At 41.6% G+C, this 20990-nt stretch overlaps 1 protein-coding gene across 1 annotated transcript; it reads left to right on the top strand.

Moving 5' to 3' along the window:
- Positions 1-9119: 9119 nt before the first annotated feature.
- On the top strand, positions 9120-19829 carry SRD5A3 (steroid 5 alpha-reductase 3). The gene is made up of 5 exons (XM_063310148.1): positions 9120-9419; positions 13044-13210; positions 14616-14810; positions 17018-17140; positions 19029-19829. The coding sequence occupies exons 1-5, from the start codon at positions 9217-9219 to the stop codon at positions 19286-19288; spliced, it is 948 nt and encodes a 315-aa protein (XP_063166218.1). The 5' UTR covers positions 9120-9216; the 3' UTR covers positions 19289-19829.
- The last annotated feature ends 1161 nt before the right edge of the window (positions 19830-20990 follow it).

Consider the following 20990-nt stretch of genomic DNA (forward strand, 5'->3'; position numbering starts at 1 on the left):
GAATGTTATTGAAGAGCACTAAGAAATCTAGGAAAGCCAAGATGGGTGCACCACCCCTGTCCGAACTCCAGCAGAGGTCATGTTTGCAAGTATTCTGACCAAATTAGCAAACATGGCTATGTTTAATTCAATAGATGATTTATTGGAAGAACCTGTCTCTTCAAAGCAAGAAACAAGACTACTGAGTGAGATCAAATAGCATCTTGGCATGTGCAATTGACCTCAGTAGTAAAGGAGGATAAATCAGGGCTGCTATTTAGTCCTCAGGGTCACCTCACTTCATATAGCTGTCAGCTCTAATTGTTCATTCTGCTGAACAAATTGACATGTGATGGTGTAGCATCTTTTAACTGCATACTGCAAGTGAACCTTATGAAGCCACTATATTGTGTGTCTGGAAAAGCAACTGGGTTTTTTGGACCTTACTAGAATCATGTGTTTCTTGAAAGGAGAAGCAGAAAGGAGGGAAGAAACAAGGTGGGGGCATTTCCCCATTAGCTGCCTATAGTTTTGGTCCCTTGTGTCCTGCTTGTCTGTCCCATTCAGTGATAGTGGCTATTGTCCTGCTGCAGTGCCTTATTTGGAAAGTTGGATATAAAATTTGGAGGGACAGCTAGAAAGTCTTTGTGGTTTTACTTTTATTTTGGTTTTTCTGGATTCAAGGGTCTCATGAGGGCAGGGCAACAGAGAAAAAGATGGATCACATTGTGGAATTAGGAAGTGAGCTTATCCAAGGTGAAAAACACATTTTTCCCCAACCCCATCCATAATCTCCAATGTATTTTACTCTATATCACTAATATATATTACTAATGCTGGCTGGGGAAATCTGGGAGTTGAAGTCCACACATCTTAAAACTGCTGAGGTTGAGAAACCCTGGGCTAAGGTATAATAATCACCGACATCACCATCTTCAGATACTTCAGCTTTGGGCCCCTGTAAATGCTTCCAACAAGTGGCATGGCTGCTGTCTTGCCTAGAATTTGTATCCATGGAGATCTCCCATGGTGAACGAGAGCAAATGTTAGCAAATATTCATTGATAAAAGCACGACTCACCAAACACGTTTATACTAAATATTTACAAAGCTATTTCATGGAGAGGAAACACATGGAGATTTTTAAAAATGAAAAAAAGAAAAAAAACCCAAGCCACCCCACTGCTATAAAAATAAACTCCCAAGTGAGCAGAGGTTGAAAACAACGCACATGCCAGGAAGGGAAGTATTGTGCTCCTTAAGAGTACAACTTGCCTATCTTCCTATCAGCCAGAGAAAGGAGTAGAAGAACAAAAGTTCATGAGATCATGAAGCTGGAGATGGTGGAATAGCAGTTACTCCACTCATATGTCCAACAGCCCAAGGACATCAGAGAGGCCATGCTGTGTCAAGGTCATGGGACCACGAAACAGAGCAATTTGTCCAAATATATTGGCGAGACAACAGTCACAATGGATGTGTCATGACCTCGTTGCAAGACACAAAGAGCCTCACAACGTAGATCATGATCATTAAGAAATAGAGGAAGGAGATAATTAAACCAGGGATTAACACAAGCACCCGAAAGCACCCACGCCCACGGACCCATAGACAGCTGAAAAGAACGGAGATAAGCCGCACCTGGTGCCCTGGAGGACACAACCGAATCCGGGGGACAAAGGGAGACACCGGGAGAACGCCCAGGCAGCCATCAAGGGTCCCATCAAGAGGGATCGGGACAATGCAGGGTGGAGGAGCCCGGGGCACTACAAGAGGGTATAGAAGGGGTACCTCCCACCACCCCCGTTCCCGTTTTTCGTTCTGTCAGCTATCATTCCAATAAACCAGAAATCCTTAATACCCATTAAGTGAGTCTGTGTCTTATTGCGAAGCGAGACTGACCCTGACAGGATGCTGCTAATAGCCCCAGGTTCTGAAGGATCCAATCATTGCACAATGAAGATGAATGTACACCCTTCCAAAGCAACCTACACAAACGAGTGACCAATTTGACCAGTTTTGAATCACGTGTACAGTATGTGTATAATGGTTCCTGTCACACCACATAATAAATGCATGCAGAATTGAATCCATGCAGGTATATGAATGCATGTGGGATGCGTTTGACTGCCTTCCTCCCCACCTCCATTCAATAAAACATGGAAGGAAGGTGGGACATCCGTTCATATGGATAGCGATTAAAATGTCCCCCCCCCCGGCCGCTTTTCCGTTGATAAGAATCACCACTCCCTAAATGGCAAGCCAGGACATTTTGCACTGCCTTTTGTCAATTGAAATGGGAACTAAACTTTGCTCCAACCCTGGTTGTGGGATACAGACGCCCCCACCCGTCTTTGCTCCACAAGGCTGAAGAAAAGGAAAGAAAAGCAAGTACATGGCACTTCCTTCTTTCATTTTTCCTTGCAACAGCTCTCTGAAGTAGGCTGGAGAAGACATGAGGTTTGGGTTGGCCCAAGGCATCCATGAACTTCCACAGCTGAGGCCAGACTTGAACTTTGGTGTCCTACATCCCAATTCCAGCAACCTAGCCAATGCATCTAGCAGCCCTCTTTTACCTAGAAAGAAGCCAATTATTGATCTTCCACTGGTCATAACTAGCTTGGCCATCAGATTCTGCTAACAGTAACTGAAATGGACTGCTTTTATTTTATTTATTTATTCCCTTTTTTACATTTTCTGTACTCAAGATGTTGTTATTGATGGAGTGTAGAGAGTAAGGAAGATGACCTTGATAGAGATATGCAGGAAATATTACCTAAGGCAAAAGGGATTAAAACATTTTTAGGTCCAGACTGACAAGAGAATGTTCAGAAGTGGCTCAGGCAGATGCCACCCTGAAATTACTGGAGTATATAAAAAGAGGGAGAAGGAACAACACAATTTGACTTGCAAGATTCTGTTATTATAGCCAATCTTAATAAAAGTAGTTTCAACCTTTCTATGGAGTTGATTTCCTGGTCTGGTCTACCTAGAGGGCTTAGAAGGAGCTACACAGAAATCATACAAAGAAAACCAATCTCATTGATAAGCTCCTCAAAGCAAAGCGATACTATTCAGTGCTGAGAAAATAAGATACCTACTTCGATGGAAGATGTCAAAAATCTATGCAAGGAATGTCCAACAACTGTTTATTGCAATGATCATTTTTAAAAGTGAATGACTCAAAATGTTTTGTTTTTTTTTGCTCAAATTGGTGCTGTGAAATGTAGACCAATGAGGCTACACAAGGAATGGCGTGAAACTGCAGTTGCAACATCTTGAGAGTAAGGGAGCTTTTTGGTGCCTCTAGTCATTTAAAAGAAAGATTAGCATGGGACCGCATGTATGCTGCTGATAAGTTCCCAAGTTTTGTTTTGTTTTCTCTTAAGAGTGCAAGAGAGAATGTTGTGTTGTCCTTATCAGAGTCCTCTACAGAAGAGGATTGCTCCTCTTCTCGTTTGTAGAGGAGACCTGAGCTGGGATGGATCAAAGCCTCTGAGGGTCATTTGAATGTTCTGCCCAGGGTGCCAAATACAGAATTTGGGCCTCAGCATCAGAGACAAATGTGACACCAAGCATCCAGAACAAAGCCTTCTGTATTATATATACTTACTCTGCTACTAAAAGCCAAGTGGGCCGAATATTTCCTCCTTGGGATCTTGGACCTCCAGAGTAATGGTTTCTTCCACAGTACACCAAGTGTAGACCCAAAAATGCCAGCCTACATCTCTGAAAACTTTCAAAGGCATGTGGACCTCCAGATTGATGTACATAGATATGAAAAGATACTGAATATGAGCCTGTATGGAGGGGAAGAGAGGAGTAGCCCCTGGATTTATGGCTGGCTTTGACTCTCTTCTCACTCAGCCCGACAGTCTGAAGCCCACGCTAGTTCCAAATCTGGAGTCAAGATTAGTACACAAGCCAGAAATCAGTTCAAGCAACGTAGGCACAACTGACTAGAATCTGAGATTCTCTTAAAGCAGCAGCAGGAAACCCATTTTGTGTGTATGTGTGTGCTGAGAACTCCATTCTCTCAGAGTAAGGATGAGACCCAGGAAAATCACTGCCCCCTCAGAAGTGTCATAGACCCATAGAGTTGGAAGACACCATAGAGATCCAACCTCCTACTCAGTGCAGGATCCACAAGTTGTATCTATTTTATGAGATTCTATGCAAATTCCCTTTATTTTGTGGCTCCATGCACTATCACCCAAGATTGTACAATGGTGCCCATCAGCCGAAAAGGCTAGCAATTCCTGTTACTCACCATCAAAGTAGTGAGCAGCTTGTACTCTTTTCAATGAAGAAACACTGGTCTTTAACGTTGTATGACAAATATTTCCTGGAATCATACAGCTGGAAGGGACTTTAGAAATTATCTAGTCCAACCCCACGTGCAGTGCAGGATCCATCAAAACATTTCAGATAGATAGCTATCCAGAACACTAGAGTAAGGAAGATCTAAAAGGGTATCTAGTCAACCTCTGCTCAGCACAAGATCCAACAGAACATCTGTGACAGATGGCCAACCAGGCTCTGTTTGAAGACTTCCAAAGGAGAACTCATCACTTCATGTGGTAGCCTGTTCCACTGGATGACAGCTCATACAGTCAGGAGATTCCTTCTGAGGTCCAGCCTCATGCTACTGTATTGTAGTTTTAACCCAATTGTTCTAGTCCTGCCCTCTGGGACAACAGAAAATAAATCCACTCCTCCTTCTATGTGACAATTCTTCAGATATTTGAAGAGTGCTAACACATCTCCCTTCAGATGTCTTTTTGTAGGCTAAATATACCCAAATCCTTTCAGCATTCAAGGGCTTGATGCCCACCATATTCTTTCCACTTGACTTATTTTTTCTTAGAATGTTTAATTTAAAATTTTAAGGAAAAAGTTGAAATACTGCAAAGTGAATGAACACTCATGGAGGAGGGAAGTGGGCTTCAAACTGCGTGATCTCAGATGTTGTCTGGACTTCTCTCCCCCACCCCAACCTCTGCCAAGTCCCTGGTGCTTCAAATAATGTACCAACAGAAGGGAAATATTATTTAAACATATTTCATTTGATTTTAGGCTGAAGTTTGGGGTTGAAATTGCCTTAATCCATATAGCAGAAGGGAGGGAAAAGGAAGAAGAGCTGACTTCTGATTCTCTTGTCTTTTCATTAGCTTTTGATTCCATTGATCCTGATAGCAACCACAGCAATTCCACTATTTTCTAAATCAACTTTCTGATCTGAGCTATAGAATCTGCACATTTCCATTTTATCACAATACTTTTCACAACTAGATTAAACTTCCAGGCAAGCTCATATGGAAATTTAGAGGGAGATGTCAACATTACTAGGAAAATCCCATTCTGTCTCCCAGGACGGCAGAATCAGATTATTGCTGAAGCCACTATCTGACATGGTAATTGGATAGATAAAGGCCTGCAAACTAAAGGTAAATCCTGCCGTATGACAACCCTGCAGGCAGATGATCCTGGCAATTTGGAATCCTAATGTGTTTATGTACATTAGCCTGGGATTCCTTGCAGTTGAAAGTTGGCATGTACTATTTTTATTATAAAAAATGGGGCTAATACAAATTAATAAAAGATTCTAAAACCTGTTTAACCAGCAGTAAATGTTATAGTGCTTGATTTAGACAAAAATTATCAAAACAGTTATTTTGCAGACTATCTAATCAAAACATCTACCAGGCATTGAACTATGTGTTGGCTTATAGCAGTGTTTTTTAAACTTTTTTTTTCCTCAGGACCACTTTCCATTTTTAAAAATTATGGAGGACCCCAAAAGACCTTTTGCATGTATTGATTATATTTATTAATATTGACCATATTAATAATTAAAATTGAGGTATTTACTGCCACTGCCACTTCTCATCATTGTTTGATAAGATTTTAATATTGTATTATTTTTCAACATAGGCTGGCAAATCATTTTGATTTCGCAGACCCCTGAGAGGGTCTGGGGAGACCCAAGGGGTCCTAAGATCATGCTTTAAGAAACACTGGATTATAGGATGAAATTTTTCCTTAAATTCATCAGATTAATTTCCGTTAACATTTAGCCATGGATTTGGTGCCACCTAGTGCTGAGGTAACACTATCCAAATTGAAATGAAACAAATTCCACACCTTTCTTCAAGGACTGTTCAAGCTAAGACTGTGAAAGTTTTTATGGTATATTAGGCCATATAATATAGTTATATTATGGTATATCATTACCCCACTCTGAATTTGCAAGGAAGAGATCATTTTATCATTCCACCAAATACTGCAACCAAATACATGCCTTCTCTTAAGAGCTGGATGTTCTGCATTAACATATATTTTAAAAATGTAAAGCCCAGACTGCTTAACAAAATACAGTAGTCCAGATTGGGCTATCAGACTAATTTTAAACTGAATAAAGAGGCAGTTATAGCCTAGGTTTGAATTGATTTTTTGTTCTCTTCCTTCCATCCGAGTCACCTTTTTTTTTGCCAAGCAAGAAACAGTAAAGTTTGTGCTTATGCACATTCTTCATTGCAGGTTAATCAAGTCAACTTTGGGTCAGACTTGGTTAGTATTTGGATGGAAGTCAGCAAGAAATCTTGGCGTTTTAGGCTAGAGTGAGAAATTGAAAAAAAATCACAGAAGTAGATAGAGAGGGATAAGTGACTTCTATATTGTCACCAAGAAAATTACATGGATGTGTTCATGGGCTCACCAGAACCAAAAAACAAGGGAGTTGACTTTAAAAAAAAACATTTTATTTGAGAGCGCAATTTTTAAGAAAGTGAAGAAAACATTATTATTTTATAGCATCTCAAGTTCCATAGATAGAGGAAAGGTTAGGGGGTCAGAATATTACTGTTTCTCCTCTAAAGCTTTCTTACACTTAGCATATAGAAAATAAAAACTCCCTTAGCTTTAGTATAGTTGAATATCCCACTGAAACAGCTTTGGCCCCATCAATTTCAGGGGGTCTAACCAAGTCCGGATCCAACCTACTCTCTGAAAATCCCCCAAGCACAGTAACAGTTTAGGGGAAAAGACAGAACATGACTAGTAAATTACCTCTTTATTCTTCAGTTCCAGATATACAGTATACCCCAGTCACATCCACTAAGTCTCTCACATGAGAGAAAAACAGACTTCTCTGGATAGCGGGTCCCAACGATCTCTGGAGAAACAAGCAAGGAAGGAAGGAAGGACCCAGATAAGTGAAAACCACACCAAGAGATGTGGCATTTCCTCTGGATTGCTTCTTCTCTTCCTTGATATTGTTGGCCTCCCGGGGTGGGGGTAAAATTACACCAATCAACATTTTGCAGAAGTAAGCAAATTCCACACCAGTCATTTGATATTACTATTAAACCAGTAAGGACCATGTTCTGCACTGCAGTGATACAGGAAGGAGGGAGCTGGATGCTCACTGAGTTAAGGAAGATGGGGACTCCTGACAGTACAAGCTCAGCCAAGGACATTACTTCTGGTGCACAAGCATATAGTCCATCCATACACACAGGGCCTCCAGGCTCTTCTCCCACTCTCCCCTCCTTCCATTTCTTCCATCTCAGCAACCTAATTAAAAGGACAGGAGAAATCCTGGTAATCTATGCTGAAATTTTTCCAGGAGATCCCAGTTTACCTCCTGACCACTTCTGAGGTTCTTGGCTGAAGAGGGAACTATAAAAGTAAATAACTGCTTCCTGGCCTTCAAGCTAAGATTAGGTGTTGCACTGTATCGTAAAATAGACAAATAAAATGATTTGATACGGTTGCACTACTATAGGCAAGATCAGAAGATAATGAGAGTTATTTTTTACAGGTGCCACAAATCTCTTCATGGTTTTCTCATGGATTAGCATTACAAGAGATAAAATCTCCTCCAATCAAGCTCAACTCCTAGTAATTATCTAGAATATCCAAGTACTTTCTTGACCACAGCATAGAAATTGTTTGCCCTTGTCTTTCTCTAGGGAAGTGGTTCTCAACCTGCATGCCGCAGAACATAGGTGTGCTATGGCTTGTTTCTAGTGTGCCACGAGATTTCTGTTATTTTTTTCAAATTTTTTGTATTATGTATATTTTGTATACTGTAATCTGTATATTCAATATAGTGCAGATATTTTTAAAAAACGTGTAACTCCCCCTCAAACCATGTCCTACATGTTTAAAAACACATATATACGATTAATAATTTTATGGAGTGCCACAGAACTGCTGCTATATTTAATATTATGCCGCAGATTCAAGGAAGTTGAGAACCACTTAGCTCTAGGGTTTTTTCAATCTCCCTGTTTAGCCTAGAGCCTAGGCTTTCTCCCATACAAAACAAAACAGGTTCAACCCTACTTAGCTTTTTTGAGATTACTGTACTCTGCTCTTAGCTACCAACATCAACCAAGCTATCACTCAGAATCCAGAATTACTTCTGATTAGCAGGTCTGGCAGTAATAACTAGATTGGACAAAATCGTCCTCAAATTTTTTTCTCCTGAGCAAGGCAACTGTTTTTGTTTTGTGCACCACCCAGACTCCACTGGAGTTGGGCAGCCAATAAATTTAATTAATTAATTACATACTAGCCGCCAATAAATTTAAATAAATAAATGTATGAATATTTAAAAACTAGCAGAGCCGTTCCAGGACCGACATCACACACACAAATCCGCACCAAATCGGATGACGGTGCTCTTTTTGTGTGTGCGCACTTTTTTAACAGCCAATGTTTCAAAACGAAGCAGAATTCGAGGAGTCCGGGAGGGGAGATTGTAAAGCTCTTGTATCATCAACGCCCCGTGCTTTTTGCCCATCTCCAAACCCACAAGAATCCAACCAACCCGAAAAACGGCTGAAACCGACCCGAAAAACAAGAGAGCAACACAACTGCCACTTGCAGAAAAGGGCACCCCGGCACCAACGCAACATCTCGCAACTGCACCCGCGACGCCTTGAAGGCACCCGAAAAACTGAGCGCGCGCAAATAAAAACCGAAAGCAGCAATTCCGCGCGGTGATGCCGGCAGAGATAGGACGAGTTGGAGGCGGGCCCAAACAGTCTTGCTTTCAATGGATTGGACAGTTCTGCCGCCCTGATGGGCCCCCGCAGCTCCTCCCTCGCCCTTCCATTGGCTGGCGGAGTGGAACCTTCTGCCGGGGCTGCTCCCGCAGATGGCTCTGACTTAGTTGAGCGGGGAGCGGAGGGGAACGATTGGTGGGCTCGGCGTCTGCGCAGTGGGGGAAATGTTGGCCGCGGTGTGGCTTGCTGTGTCTGCCTGTTTCTTCGCCGCGCTGGTGGCTCTGCGAGCGCCGCCGCTGAAAGCTGCGCCCGGGGCTCTCTCGCTCCACCTCGCCGGGCTCTTTCAGGACCTGATCCGGTACGGGAAGACCAAGACCGGCTGTGGGCAGCGCCCTGCCCTTCTGCAGACCTTTGATGTCCCCAAGAGGTAAACGAAGCCGGTCAGAAGTTGTCCCGCCCTTCTAGGAGAATGCCTGCTGGAATGACTCCGGATACAGCAGAGCTGCTCCATCCCTAGGGTTCCGCCTTAGGTCCTTTCCCATGCTGGGGCGCGCATAAATTCGCACTGCAGAGTGCATGAGAGCATTTGCGGAGCGCATCCGAGTATGGGCAGAATGGTTTCCCCTTCTAACCACTCACCTCCGGTTCTCAGTCCGGAATTCCCGATGTGGGGGTGATATCCTGCTTATTGCTTGGCAGGTGGGGACTTATTCAAGGAAACTGAAGTCTCCCTTATTATAGGGCTCTGTATATTCTAGAAAGGAAAAGTTTTCAGCTGGTAATCTCATTTCTGGAAGGAATAGTGGCTTTCCTCAGGTTCCACTACCAAGAGGTCTGGGGTTCACCACTGTTATGTGGGTCAGGCTTCCCTTTTAGGGTTAAACATTTCTATTGCAGCTAGGGCGAAGTTAAGGTTAGGGTGGAGTGTGGTGGTTCAAAGTGGTTGAGGGTCGGATTTAATGGGAGGGTTAGCATTTGGGCAAGTTTTTATAGTTAGTGGTCATCTTAGAGTTATGTGATATCAAGATTCTCTGCTAGGGTAACCTAGAGGGTTAAAAAAAATCTGGTGAGATTAGAGTGAAATTAGATTTCCTGGGGTCCTGTGGTTAATGCAGGATTAGCTTTCAGATGAGGTTTTATGGTCAGTGTTTGTCTGAGAGAGTTGTGAAATCATTGCCTTCAAGGGGAACTTTTAGAGTTAAACCTTCATATTCTAGTTAGGGAGAAAAGTATTTTTATATGGTTTTCCTTGTGACTTTCTTCGTGATAAATATTTAGGACTAGGCTGTTATTTTCTGTCATGTCTATTTCATTATTCAAGAATTGGTTTTTATATGAATAATGAATAAACAAAATATTAGTAGGTCTACATAAGTACAAAAAAACCCCTTGACATTTATAAAATTAATGGAGCTTATCTCTAAAAGCCTGACTTTATATGAGCAATTCTTGTTTCTGTAGAACTTAATTTTTCATAGGATTGCATCTTAAATAATGTTTTCTGGACAAATAAATAAATCTTAGAAAAATAGTATTTTAAAATACTGCTGATTAACAAATTGATTATGAAATGCATTTTTATAGGCACTGTCCTTAAGAAGATATGCAGTAAAGGTTTGTCTTTAACAAACCTTTTTTTTTTTTTGGTGCCTTCAAGTCAGTCTTGACTCCTGGCCACTGCCTGGACAAGTCCCTGCAGTTTTTTTGGCTAGCTATATGATGTTCAGGCCTAGATTGTAGGTGTAAGGGAAGCAAAACACCAATATTTCTCTTTTCGTATTGCACGAATGGAATGCTGTTCAGCACCCTCTTATGATGGGACAACTCAATAGATCTACTTTTGGCTGCTGTGAGTAGTTTGTAAGACGTATTGCAGAGAATGTTGTTTGTATTTGCTTAGCGTTGGATACAACATTGGCAGAACCAGAGGAGATAATTGGAGCAGCATCTTGGAATGTTTCCTGGGATTCTTTTAGTCTTGTGATTTCTAAAGATCAGGACAAGGTTCTTGACAGCTGGAATCCTGCCACCTGTGGGCTGGGTCGCTGCCCCTCCTGCCTCTTTCAGGTGACAAAGATGGGAGTGAGAGAGTAGGTTGAGGAGGAGAGAGAGGGTAAAACCATCAACCATGGTATCCTTCTGGACTGCCTAGGAGGACAAGGAGTTGGGGTGCTGTTTTACAGTGGTCCCACATTTTTGGAGTTGACAGCCAATCAGCAGTGGTGGGAGATTAAACACTCAAGTCTTGGCTTTTTTATATGGGCTGCCTAACAAGGCTTGGTCCTTTTCCCCACATTATTTAACATCTATAGCAGTGTTTCTCAACCTTGGCAACTTCCAGCTGTGTGAACTTCAACTCCCAGAATTCCCCAGCCAGCCATGCTTGAAGTTGCCAAGGTTGAGAAACACTGATCTATAGGAAGCTGCTGGGGAGATCATCAGTCAGTTGAAGGAAAGATATCCTCAACATGCCATTGCTGTCTGTTACATATCTCTACCAAATAGGAGATGTGATCTTTACCTTATCTTGAGGCTGTAAGGGTCTGGATAGAACCAAGCACGGTGAGATTCAGTCCTAGCAGGACAGAGCGGTTGCTTTTGTGGGCTGTCAACCGGTTTGTGGAAGGAGCAGTTCGGCAACTTGGAGTGCTCCTGGATTTATGGCTGCTCCTAGATCACAGATGGAAGCCATAGTCAGAAATGCCTTTGACTAGCTTCAGCCTGTCTGCCATTATTGGCCCTTTTTGGAAGGGGGCTTTGCGACAGTCACTCTTGTCCTTGTTACCTTTGGATTAGATAACTGCAATGCACAGTACTTGGGGTTCTACCCAGAATCTGCAATTGGTGAAAAGCGCAACAGCCGAGATGTGGAACTACACAAGCTGATTAAGCAACGTAATACCCTCTTTTGCAATCTTTTCAGAGTTGCAACAAGGGGCTGGGACTGAATCTGCATATGAATAAGCTGTGAGAATCTATATAGTCATAAATCATAATTGCCCTATTCCCCTTTGGAAAGCTGTGAGGCTTTAATGCAGGGTTTCTCAACCAGGGTTCCATGGTACCCCAGGGTTCCACAAGAGGTCACTAGGGGTTCCCTGGGAGATCATGATTTATTTAGACGCTTATTTCAAATTCGGACAAACTTCACATTAAAGAGGTAAGTTTCATTATTTTTAGTTTAAGAACACTGTTAATGCATATATACAGGTCTGCACATGAAATGAATATAATAATTTTGTAACTTCTGGCCTATATCTGAGCCTGAATGTGCAGGGATTCCCAAGGCCTGAAAAATATTTCAAGGGTTCCTCCAGAGTGAAAACGTTGAGAAAGGCTGCTTTAAAGTATGCACTAGAAATGAAAGGTGAAGCCGATCTAATCTTGTGAAAGAAAAATAAATTTTCATTCCAAAGTCAGTTTGCAGCCCCTCACAACCACCTGACCACAAGGTCAGTGAGGTACTACATACAATAAGAGTTAGGAATTCCCTTCTTTATCTTGGATTCTGCCTGCTCTTTGTTCATGAGATTGCTAATTCCATGATTTTAGGTCCTGCTTTTGTTCTGTAGGGCAGGGTTCCTCAACCTTGGGAACTCTAAGCTGTGCGGACTTCAACTCCCAGAATTCCCCAGCCAGCTTTGCAAAGCTGACTGGGGAATTCTGGGAGTTGAAGTCCGCACAGCTTAGAGTTCCCAAGGTTGAGGAACCCTACTGTAGGGCACTTCCTTCTTGATTCGCCTCCTGGTAACATGCAATATGCATTCTACCCACCTCATGCATTTCCTGTAAATAAATTCGTCAGAGTCACAAAAAACAGCTTTGCTAATCCTTGCTGAGGTTAGGTTCCCTTTTTCCTGGAACGAAAAACGCTTGTCATCCAACAGAAGAGCTGCACAGGTTGGGAACTAGTATGTCAAGCCACAGTTTGCTTAAATAAATCTTAATTGACAGGATTTAAACACTGTGCTAATCTAAAAACAAACAAACCACATTTTGGTTCAGTGCAGTGTGCAGGGTAGGCCTAAACTGACCCTGTTTCCTTCTGCAGGTGGTTCTACCATTTTTATATTGTGTCTGTGACCTGGAATGGCTTCCTGCTACTGCTGTTTATCCAATGTTTGCTTTTCTCTCGATCGTTTCCCATTTGGCTTCAGTACTTGCTTGACACTCTCGATGGAGCAAAGGGAGACAGAGGTATCCACCATTCAGAGAATGGTATGAATTCTTCTACATGTATATTATTTGGTGGAGAGGGTCCCAGTATATTCTGGATTGTCCAGAATATCTTCTTTACTATAGCTGAAATTATTTTCTGTGCATAAAATCAGTGACAAGCAAAATCATTTTCACTACAGATTTTTGAAATATATTTCTTTTCGTGTATCCCACCTTCAGTTGGGGAGGGCAGGGGAAGAAGAATAGGGCTATCAGATCTGGAAAGATCCAGAAAACCACACCTCTCTTTGATGCCACCTGGTGACCATCTAGAGCAGTGTTTCTCAATCTTGGCAAGTTCAAGCTTTGTGGACTTCAACTCCCAGAATTCCCCATCCAGCCATTGAATTGCCCCATGCTGGCTGGGGACTTATGGAAGTTGACGTCCACACAGCTTAAAGTTGCCAAAGTTGAGAAACACTGCTCTAGAGTTTTGTGGCCCAGATCTGATAACCCCGAGATAGAGAAGAGGCATGACAGAAATAGTAACTGTACCCAAAATAACGCTGGACGTTGAAGGGCATATTTTAATGTTTTGAATCAACAAAAAGCATATTGAGTAAATGCCTCCCTACAGCTTTGCATGAGCAGGACATCTTTGTTGAAAAGTATTGAGACATCTAAACTTGAGGGTCCTCCTAAACTCTCAGCTCCTACTTGAAAAGCAGGTGGCAGATGTGGCCAGGAGAGCCTTTGAACAAATGCAAGAAGCTATGGGCCCACCTCGGTATGCCCACGTAACACTGCTACCACATGAGCTACACTGCTTAGCCTTGGGCTTTCAGGTGCAATCCAAGATGCTGGTGGTCATCTGTAAAAGCCTTCAGAGCACAGAGCCTGGAGATTGTAAAACCGTCTCTGCCTGTCCAACAAAATCAGACAAATTATCACTGCCTGTCCAACAAGTTCAGCAAGTTTGGTGTGATCTGGGTACTATCAAGTCATCAATGTCAACCATAAGGAACTAGGACCTTTTCACTACGTCTGCCCTACAGAACAGCACCATCCTCAAGATTCAGATGGCCCTGACCCTGCTGGCCTTCAGAAAGGCCTTGAAGACCTGGTTCTTTCCCCAGGCAGTTGGCCAAGGTGCTATATGAGCCTGTTTTAAAGTGTAGCATGTGAGTGGCTTCTGGTCTGGTGTGTTTTTTATTGACTTCTGTCATACTTCGATGTTTTTAACCTTCTGTTAGGCACCCAGAGTCACTTGAAGCTTGATGTCTTTTATTTGAGATGGAAAAATGTAGAGGCTGATCCCATATTTGTCCCACCAACAGAATTTTGTATGTTAACGTGGGCAACAGCTCTGAGGATGCCTTGCGTATCTTGTGGTTTGTTTGGGCTGAATTTGACATGCCTAAGAAAAGGTACAGTTGTTTACAGAGTGCCTTTGTTGGGTTTCTAGGTGCTGAGCTCCTGTCAGCCTTCCTGGTGTGCCTTTTGGTCTGGGTGAATAGCTGTAGACGGTTAAAAGAATGTCTTCACATTAGCATCTATTCTGGAGGCGTCATTCATTTTGTACAGTACTGCTTTGGCCTTTTTTACTATGTTTTGGTGGGGTTTACAGTGCTCTGTCAAGTGCCGGCAAAGAATAGAGAAGGTAAGCATCTTCTTTTGCATTCTTGCAGTAAATATTCGTTTTGTTTTGTTCAGGAACAGATGAGTATCAAACTAGTCTAATGGCACATAGAACACAGTCCACTACAGAGTGAGCCTGATGGTTTGTCTCATTCGGAACTGTTGCATGATGGGCGGTTGTTCTGCAGTTCTTTCCCAGCTGGGAAATGCCAGGAATTATATCTGGGGCCACTAAATGGAAAATCAGATCTGCTATCATTGAATCATGGCCATTCACTTTCAAATCATTCAGTGGATTTGGGCACAGCTTAAGGCAGCATTTCTCAGCCGTGGCAACTTTAAGATGTGTGGATTTCAATGGTGGCTGGAGAATTCTGGGAATTGAAGTCCACACGTCTTAAAGTTGCTAAGGTTGAGAAATCCTGGCTTAAGGTGCGGAGTACATGCCTCCGTGCCCTTCTCTATGAAACAGACCAAGTTCCCTTGAAGCAGAAAATTACTGTATCAGGAGAAGTATTACAGCTCAGTTGCACTGATTTTAAGCTCCTGGAGAGTTCTTTCCTAGATGAGATGCTTCTCTTGCCTGCATCCTGAAATTTATCCCAGCAAAAACTATTCAGACATGCTTGTGATCCTGCTGAGTTTAAGAGGGGAGGAAAAAAGGCTTAATCCCAAATATGCCTTTGGGATCAGATGGTTGAATTCAGAAGTCTTATGTGTTTCTCGTGTGCTGCCTTCTGGTCACTGGTTTCTTTCTAGGTGGAGAGTTGCCAAAATAATAAATGTATTATTTATTAATAAATAAATAAACTACACAAAACCTGTGTTCTGACTGGACAGTTTATTAGAATTTTGTTGCATTAAGCTGTCAGGTAGTTTGCAGAAACTCTGAGGATTTGAGCTATAAGTGTTTTCATATTTTCACTTAATTCAAAGTAAATTGAAGTTTAAGGTGTCATACTGTATCCACAAAACCTTTTTTTAAGGATGAAAAAAAAACCTTCAGACACAAAAGCTTTTCCACTGCTTTCTTAAATTGGGAACGTGGCGGGTATTGCCATGATAAGATTTTTTTTTCACCCACTTTAGAATATTAGAAATATTCACCCACTTTAGAAATATTAGAGGTTCAAACTGCAATTCTTACAAGAGTCTATAGACATCATTAAAATGCGTGTGCTTTTTAAAATAAGTTGCCCTTGGTTATCAGTTCTTTGGAAATAACAATTTCAATCTTATGCACATTTAATTAGAATTGAATCCTACTGAAGGCAATGGGTTTGCTTCTGAGTAGAGCTGCCCATTTGAGGATAGGGTTATACTGACAATCAGTGCTATGCAGTAGCCATTAAGAGATGCCATCAGTTCTTTGACTCCCTGCATCATGCATGTTTTAGAGCAGCTGTCCTGAATTGATTATTAAACCGGCATGGCCTTCGCTTATAAAATAAAGATAACACAAAACGCAGACATAACTGTCTACAGAATAAAGTCCTTTCGCTCAGCATATGGTACTTTTGATGTCTTTATTGTGAAGTAAGACAATCATTCGGGTTTCTAATTTTTTTAATTCATTGGCGTATCTGAGATATATCTGGCACAGCCTTTGAAGTGTTTGGATTAGTGCTGATTGATTAATCAGGGCCCTAGTTCAGTAGCAGAACCTAAGAGTTAATAGCCCAGACATACTTTCAGAATAATTTAATGTATGTTTTAACAGAGAATTACAAGTAAACATCTGGAAGTCTTCTGGATTTTCAAAGCCCAGTGATTGTAACCCTGTTTTAGATGCCAGGTGAAGTCCTTATTTGCACCAGTATTTTAAATTCTGTAATGAAACCAGGAGGCAGTGAGTTCTAGGCCTGCCTTAGACATGAAAGCCAGCTGGGTGACTTTGGGCCAGTCATTCTCAACCCAACCCACCTCACAGGGTGGTTGTGGGGAAAATAGGAGGAGGAAGGAGTATTGGGTATGTTCACCTCCTAGGTATGTTATATATTTAAAAAGCAGAATTATTATTATTATTATTATTATTATATACTGTTTCTGAATGGCATCTTAAAAATTAATGTACAATATTTTGCTGCAAACATAAAATTCAGACTTTAGGGTGACATACAATAAATAATGCTAATATCTGTTTACTGTACAGTGAAATCTGAATTTAATAGAGCAGGAGGATCAAAATATTTTAAATCAAAAATACTTTAAATGAATATTTTAATTTAGGGAAAGATCACTCGCTGACGGTCTGCTGGTACCATGTTTTAGGACTTCTGATGTTCTGCTGGGCTTCTGTTCATCAACACAGATGTCATGTCATTCTTGCTAACCTTCGAAAAGATAAATCAGGTGAAATAGTTTGTTGCTGGTCTAGGCAATATTTTTTAATCTTCCCTGGGTCAAATGTATTAGTATAGCCCTTGTTAGAATCCTTGCTTTATCGTCCGTAGAACATTGGTGATATTTAGGTACAAAGTACACAAACTTAGGTCTTTAAATCCAGATTAGGGATATGCAGTGCTTCAAATGCCAAGCCAAAAAGGTGCTTTGGAGTGAGTGTAACTACACACTGCACTCTGTGGGTGCCTCCTTAAAACAGTTGGGTCTTATACTGGGATTGTATGGTAGCTACTCAATCCCAGGAAAAGTTGTGCTTGAATTAATAATGTGCCAACAACCATGTACCCCTACCTGCTCTGCAGCCCCTTCTTGTACTCTATTGGTACTTCCCTGAACTCAAAACAGTATTTTCCTATGACTGAGTAGGTTCCGTGTGAGCCCAGAAGACACAGCTTTTTTTAAGGAGGCTCAGAGTACGGTGTGCACACCTATTCTGTCCAAAGCACCTTTTTGGGCTTTGGATCCAAAATGCCACACATCCCTAATATAGATATATTCCGATCATGTATGTAAAAGGGCAGGGGATTCACTATAAGGAACCAAATATATGTGTGATTCAGGATTGTTGAACCCTTTCACTCCAGACACCCCTTCCTTGTTGCCCTTCTTAGCACTTTCCCTCAAGCTGGGCTCTTGGGTTGAGCCAGAAGGAAAAGTGATGTTGGGAGGCAGAATAGTAGAAACATGTTTTGATCAAGGGACTGCTTGGCATCCTTTGCCACCCTCCTGGTTTTGCTGTATGTCAAAGGCCCCTTGGACAAGACCCACTATTAGCAGTCATGGAGCCAAAGAATTAAATCTCAGTCCTTATCAGCCATGCTAGCTGGGGATGATGGTTGTTGATGTTGGACACAGTTTGAAGCCACCTGATGGGAAGGTTGGGCTCGAATAACTACTTGGGAAAATGTTTAGATGTAGTTATGTAGGCACAGTCTATGACAAGTGAGAGACGAACATATTTTGGATGTTTCCAGAGGCACAATCATTAATACATCAAGTTACCCAGAAAAAACAGGTTCGTTGGCCAAATTGGATGCCCTGTCACTAATATGAAGCATGGGATAGAGAAGGCTTGCTGCTGAAGAAAGCGAGGAACAGATCTGATCACAGTGAAGGGGGGGATCCTGCTGAATTGACCAAAATAAGCCCTTAGTTTTGTCTTGGAAAACAAATGCAGCCACTCCTCAGTTAGCGACTACCTCAGTTAGCAACCATTCGCAAATATGGCAGTAAAAAAAATCGTTTTCGGACCATGCAACATTTATGACCAAATTTTGTACACCTGACAACAAAAGCCTTCAGTGTGAAACTGATTAAGGTTTGGTCAGTTTCAGGCAACAGCAAAGCCTGCTGGAGGATTCTAATCAACTAATTAAGGTTACAGAGCTGAGCTTGTTAATTTTGGATTAGCACTTTTTAGGGATGCACTGCACTGTGGAGAAAGGTTGCTCAGGAAGAGATAGCTTGTTTAAGCAATCTCTCCGCCCTGCGAGGGGGCCAAAAAAGTGGGGGGAAAAACAGGTCACACATGATACTGTAGGAGAGAACTCTATCTGAATGAGATGGCAGCAGCCGGTGATCTTCACAGCATTTCTCTCTTACTCTTTCAGTCACATGTTCACTTAGCAACCATTTCACTTAACAACAAAAATGCTGGACAGGATTGTGGTCACTAAACGAGGAGAGGGTGTAGTTGGAAAAGGAGCTGAATAGAGCCAATGGATTTATTAAAACCGTAGCCTGGCTGCTTCCTTTCCAGTCACTGTCTAATCATGCTACTAGTTTGCTCACGTAACTGAAGTCAACACCTACTTTTCTTTTCTTTTTTTTGTTTTAGGAAAGGTCTTCACCACGGATCACAGCATTCCTTTTGGTGACTGGTTTGAAATGGTGTCCTGTCCTCATTATTTTGCAGAATTTCTCATATATACCTCAATGGCTGTCACATTTGGATTTTATAATTTAACGTGGTGGCTAGTGGTGACATATGTCTTTTTTAACCAGGCACTAAGTGCTGTTTTGTGCCATGAATATTACTTGAACAAGTTTAAGCACTATCCGAAATGTCGGAAAGCCTATATACCCTTTATTTTTTAAGTTATTTATTTTAAATGGAATATGACTCTACTTTTGAAGCAATATACAGATCTTGAGATCTTCCAGGATGAAGTGATTGTTACCAACAAAAGATTTTGCTGAAACTGAATTTTTGCTGATCGTCATGGATATCATTTTAATAGGCACAGCTGTGTGTATGAAAACATACCCTGGTTCTGTTGAGACAACCAGAGCAATTTTATGTAATCTACTTAGAAGAAAGTTCAATTGAGTTTAATATGGCTTCTCCCCAAGAGACTTCTCCCTGAAATAAGATCATAGCCGTAGGCAATTTCACTATATATGCTTGTTTGACAAAATGCCTCACTAATCATGAGGCTTACTTTTGAGTAAACAGGCAAAGGACTGTACTTTTAATTAACAGATGCTGATGGTAGGCTTTTTTTTCCCCGTTGTGCAATTTTCTTGCTCCGGATCAGTACAGAACAGAACAAATGAAGCTGCTGTACCTTCAGTCTGATTCACACTAGCTCCATGTGAACGATGAAATGAAAATTAAAACTTGACTGGCAGTTGCCATGTGTTAATGCTGTGTGTGTTCAGAATACGCAAATGCTAACCTTGGATGACCTCAAAAAAATTAAGGGCTGAACCTGACTAGTATAGCATAGGAAACCACCAGATAATTTCAGGATTGTAGGTAAGACTAAAATGTCAAACTAAAATCCTAGAAGAAGGAAATGGCAAATTACTTTCAGGTAAGTCCCAGGGCATAAAATAACTTACTAACTTTGTAAATTATAAAATTGCAATATTTCTGTCTTTCTGTAGCAATGCCAGGCTGGGAATAATGGCAGCATCATCCAGCATATCTGATGGGAGATTTGGAGAAAATTATCAATATAATCTATCTTTCCCAGACACAATAGGAAACAGGTGTTCCCTTCTATGCGCCTAAAATACCTGGAGATGAGAAATGATTTTACAGTTGAGAACTGATTAATGTGCAAATGCTTTATAAATAAATCTCATTTACATGTTGGCACTTATTGTTCCCATGAGTCCAAAGTATAGGAGCCTTAAAAGATACACTGTTGTTTAATGCTGTCATTTTTTTCCTTACTAAGATACTTGGGGAAAAGGTCTTACCCCTATGCAATATTTTAAAAGACAATGTATATAGCAGTGTTTCTCAACCTTGGCAACTTGAAGATGTGTAGACTTCAACTCCCAGAATTCCCCTCCCAGCCACTGGCATAGACTTAATACAAATGATCATGGTACCCAGAGTCATCCAGTACAAAACTCGACTAAGCAAAAATGACAAAATGTGCCTCATCTGCTGGTTGGAGAAGATGTCAAGATGGTGACGGACAAGAGGGAGAAAGTGAACTGCTTAATTCCTGTTTTGCATCTGTCACAGGGAAAAGGGTGCGGATTTATTCTCTGTAGTGCCTGAGGGTAGGTCAAGAGCTAATGAACGGAACCTTTACAGAGAGAGACCCAAACTGGAAATGCATAATTTGATGACCATAAGGGCCATTAAGCAGTGGAACGGTTATGGGTGCTCCATCACTGGAGGCTTTCGAGCAAAGGCTGGACAGCCATTTGATTGGGATGGTCTGAGGATTCCTGCCCTGGGCATGGAGATAACCTAGAAGACCTCCAAGATCTCTATTATGATATATATTATGATGTCATGACACAAACCCTGGTCTTTCGTACTTGCATCCTGATGACA

The sequence above is a fragment of the Candoia aspera genome, chromosome 8 (assembly GCF_035149785.1).
Source record: "Candoia aspera isolate rCanAsp1 chromosome 8, rCanAsp1.hap2, whole genome shotgun sequence".
Lineage (NCBI taxonomy): Eukaryota > Metazoa > Chordata > Lepidosauria > Squamata > Boidae > Candoia > Candoia aspera.

Coding starts and splice junctions, on each gene's coding strand:
- SRD5A3 (XM_063310148.1), top strand. CDS start 9,217: ATGTTGGCCGCGGTGTGGCTTGCTGTGTCTGCCTGTTTCTTCGCCGCG. Junction 13,211..14,615: donor TATCCACCATTCAGAGAATG/GTATGAATTCTT, acceptor TTGGGTTTCTAG/GTGCTGAGCTCCTGTCAGCC. Junction 17,141..19,028: donor CCTTCGAAAAGATAAATCAG/GTGAAATAGTTT, acceptor TTTTTGTTTTAG/GAAAGGTCTTCACCACGGAT.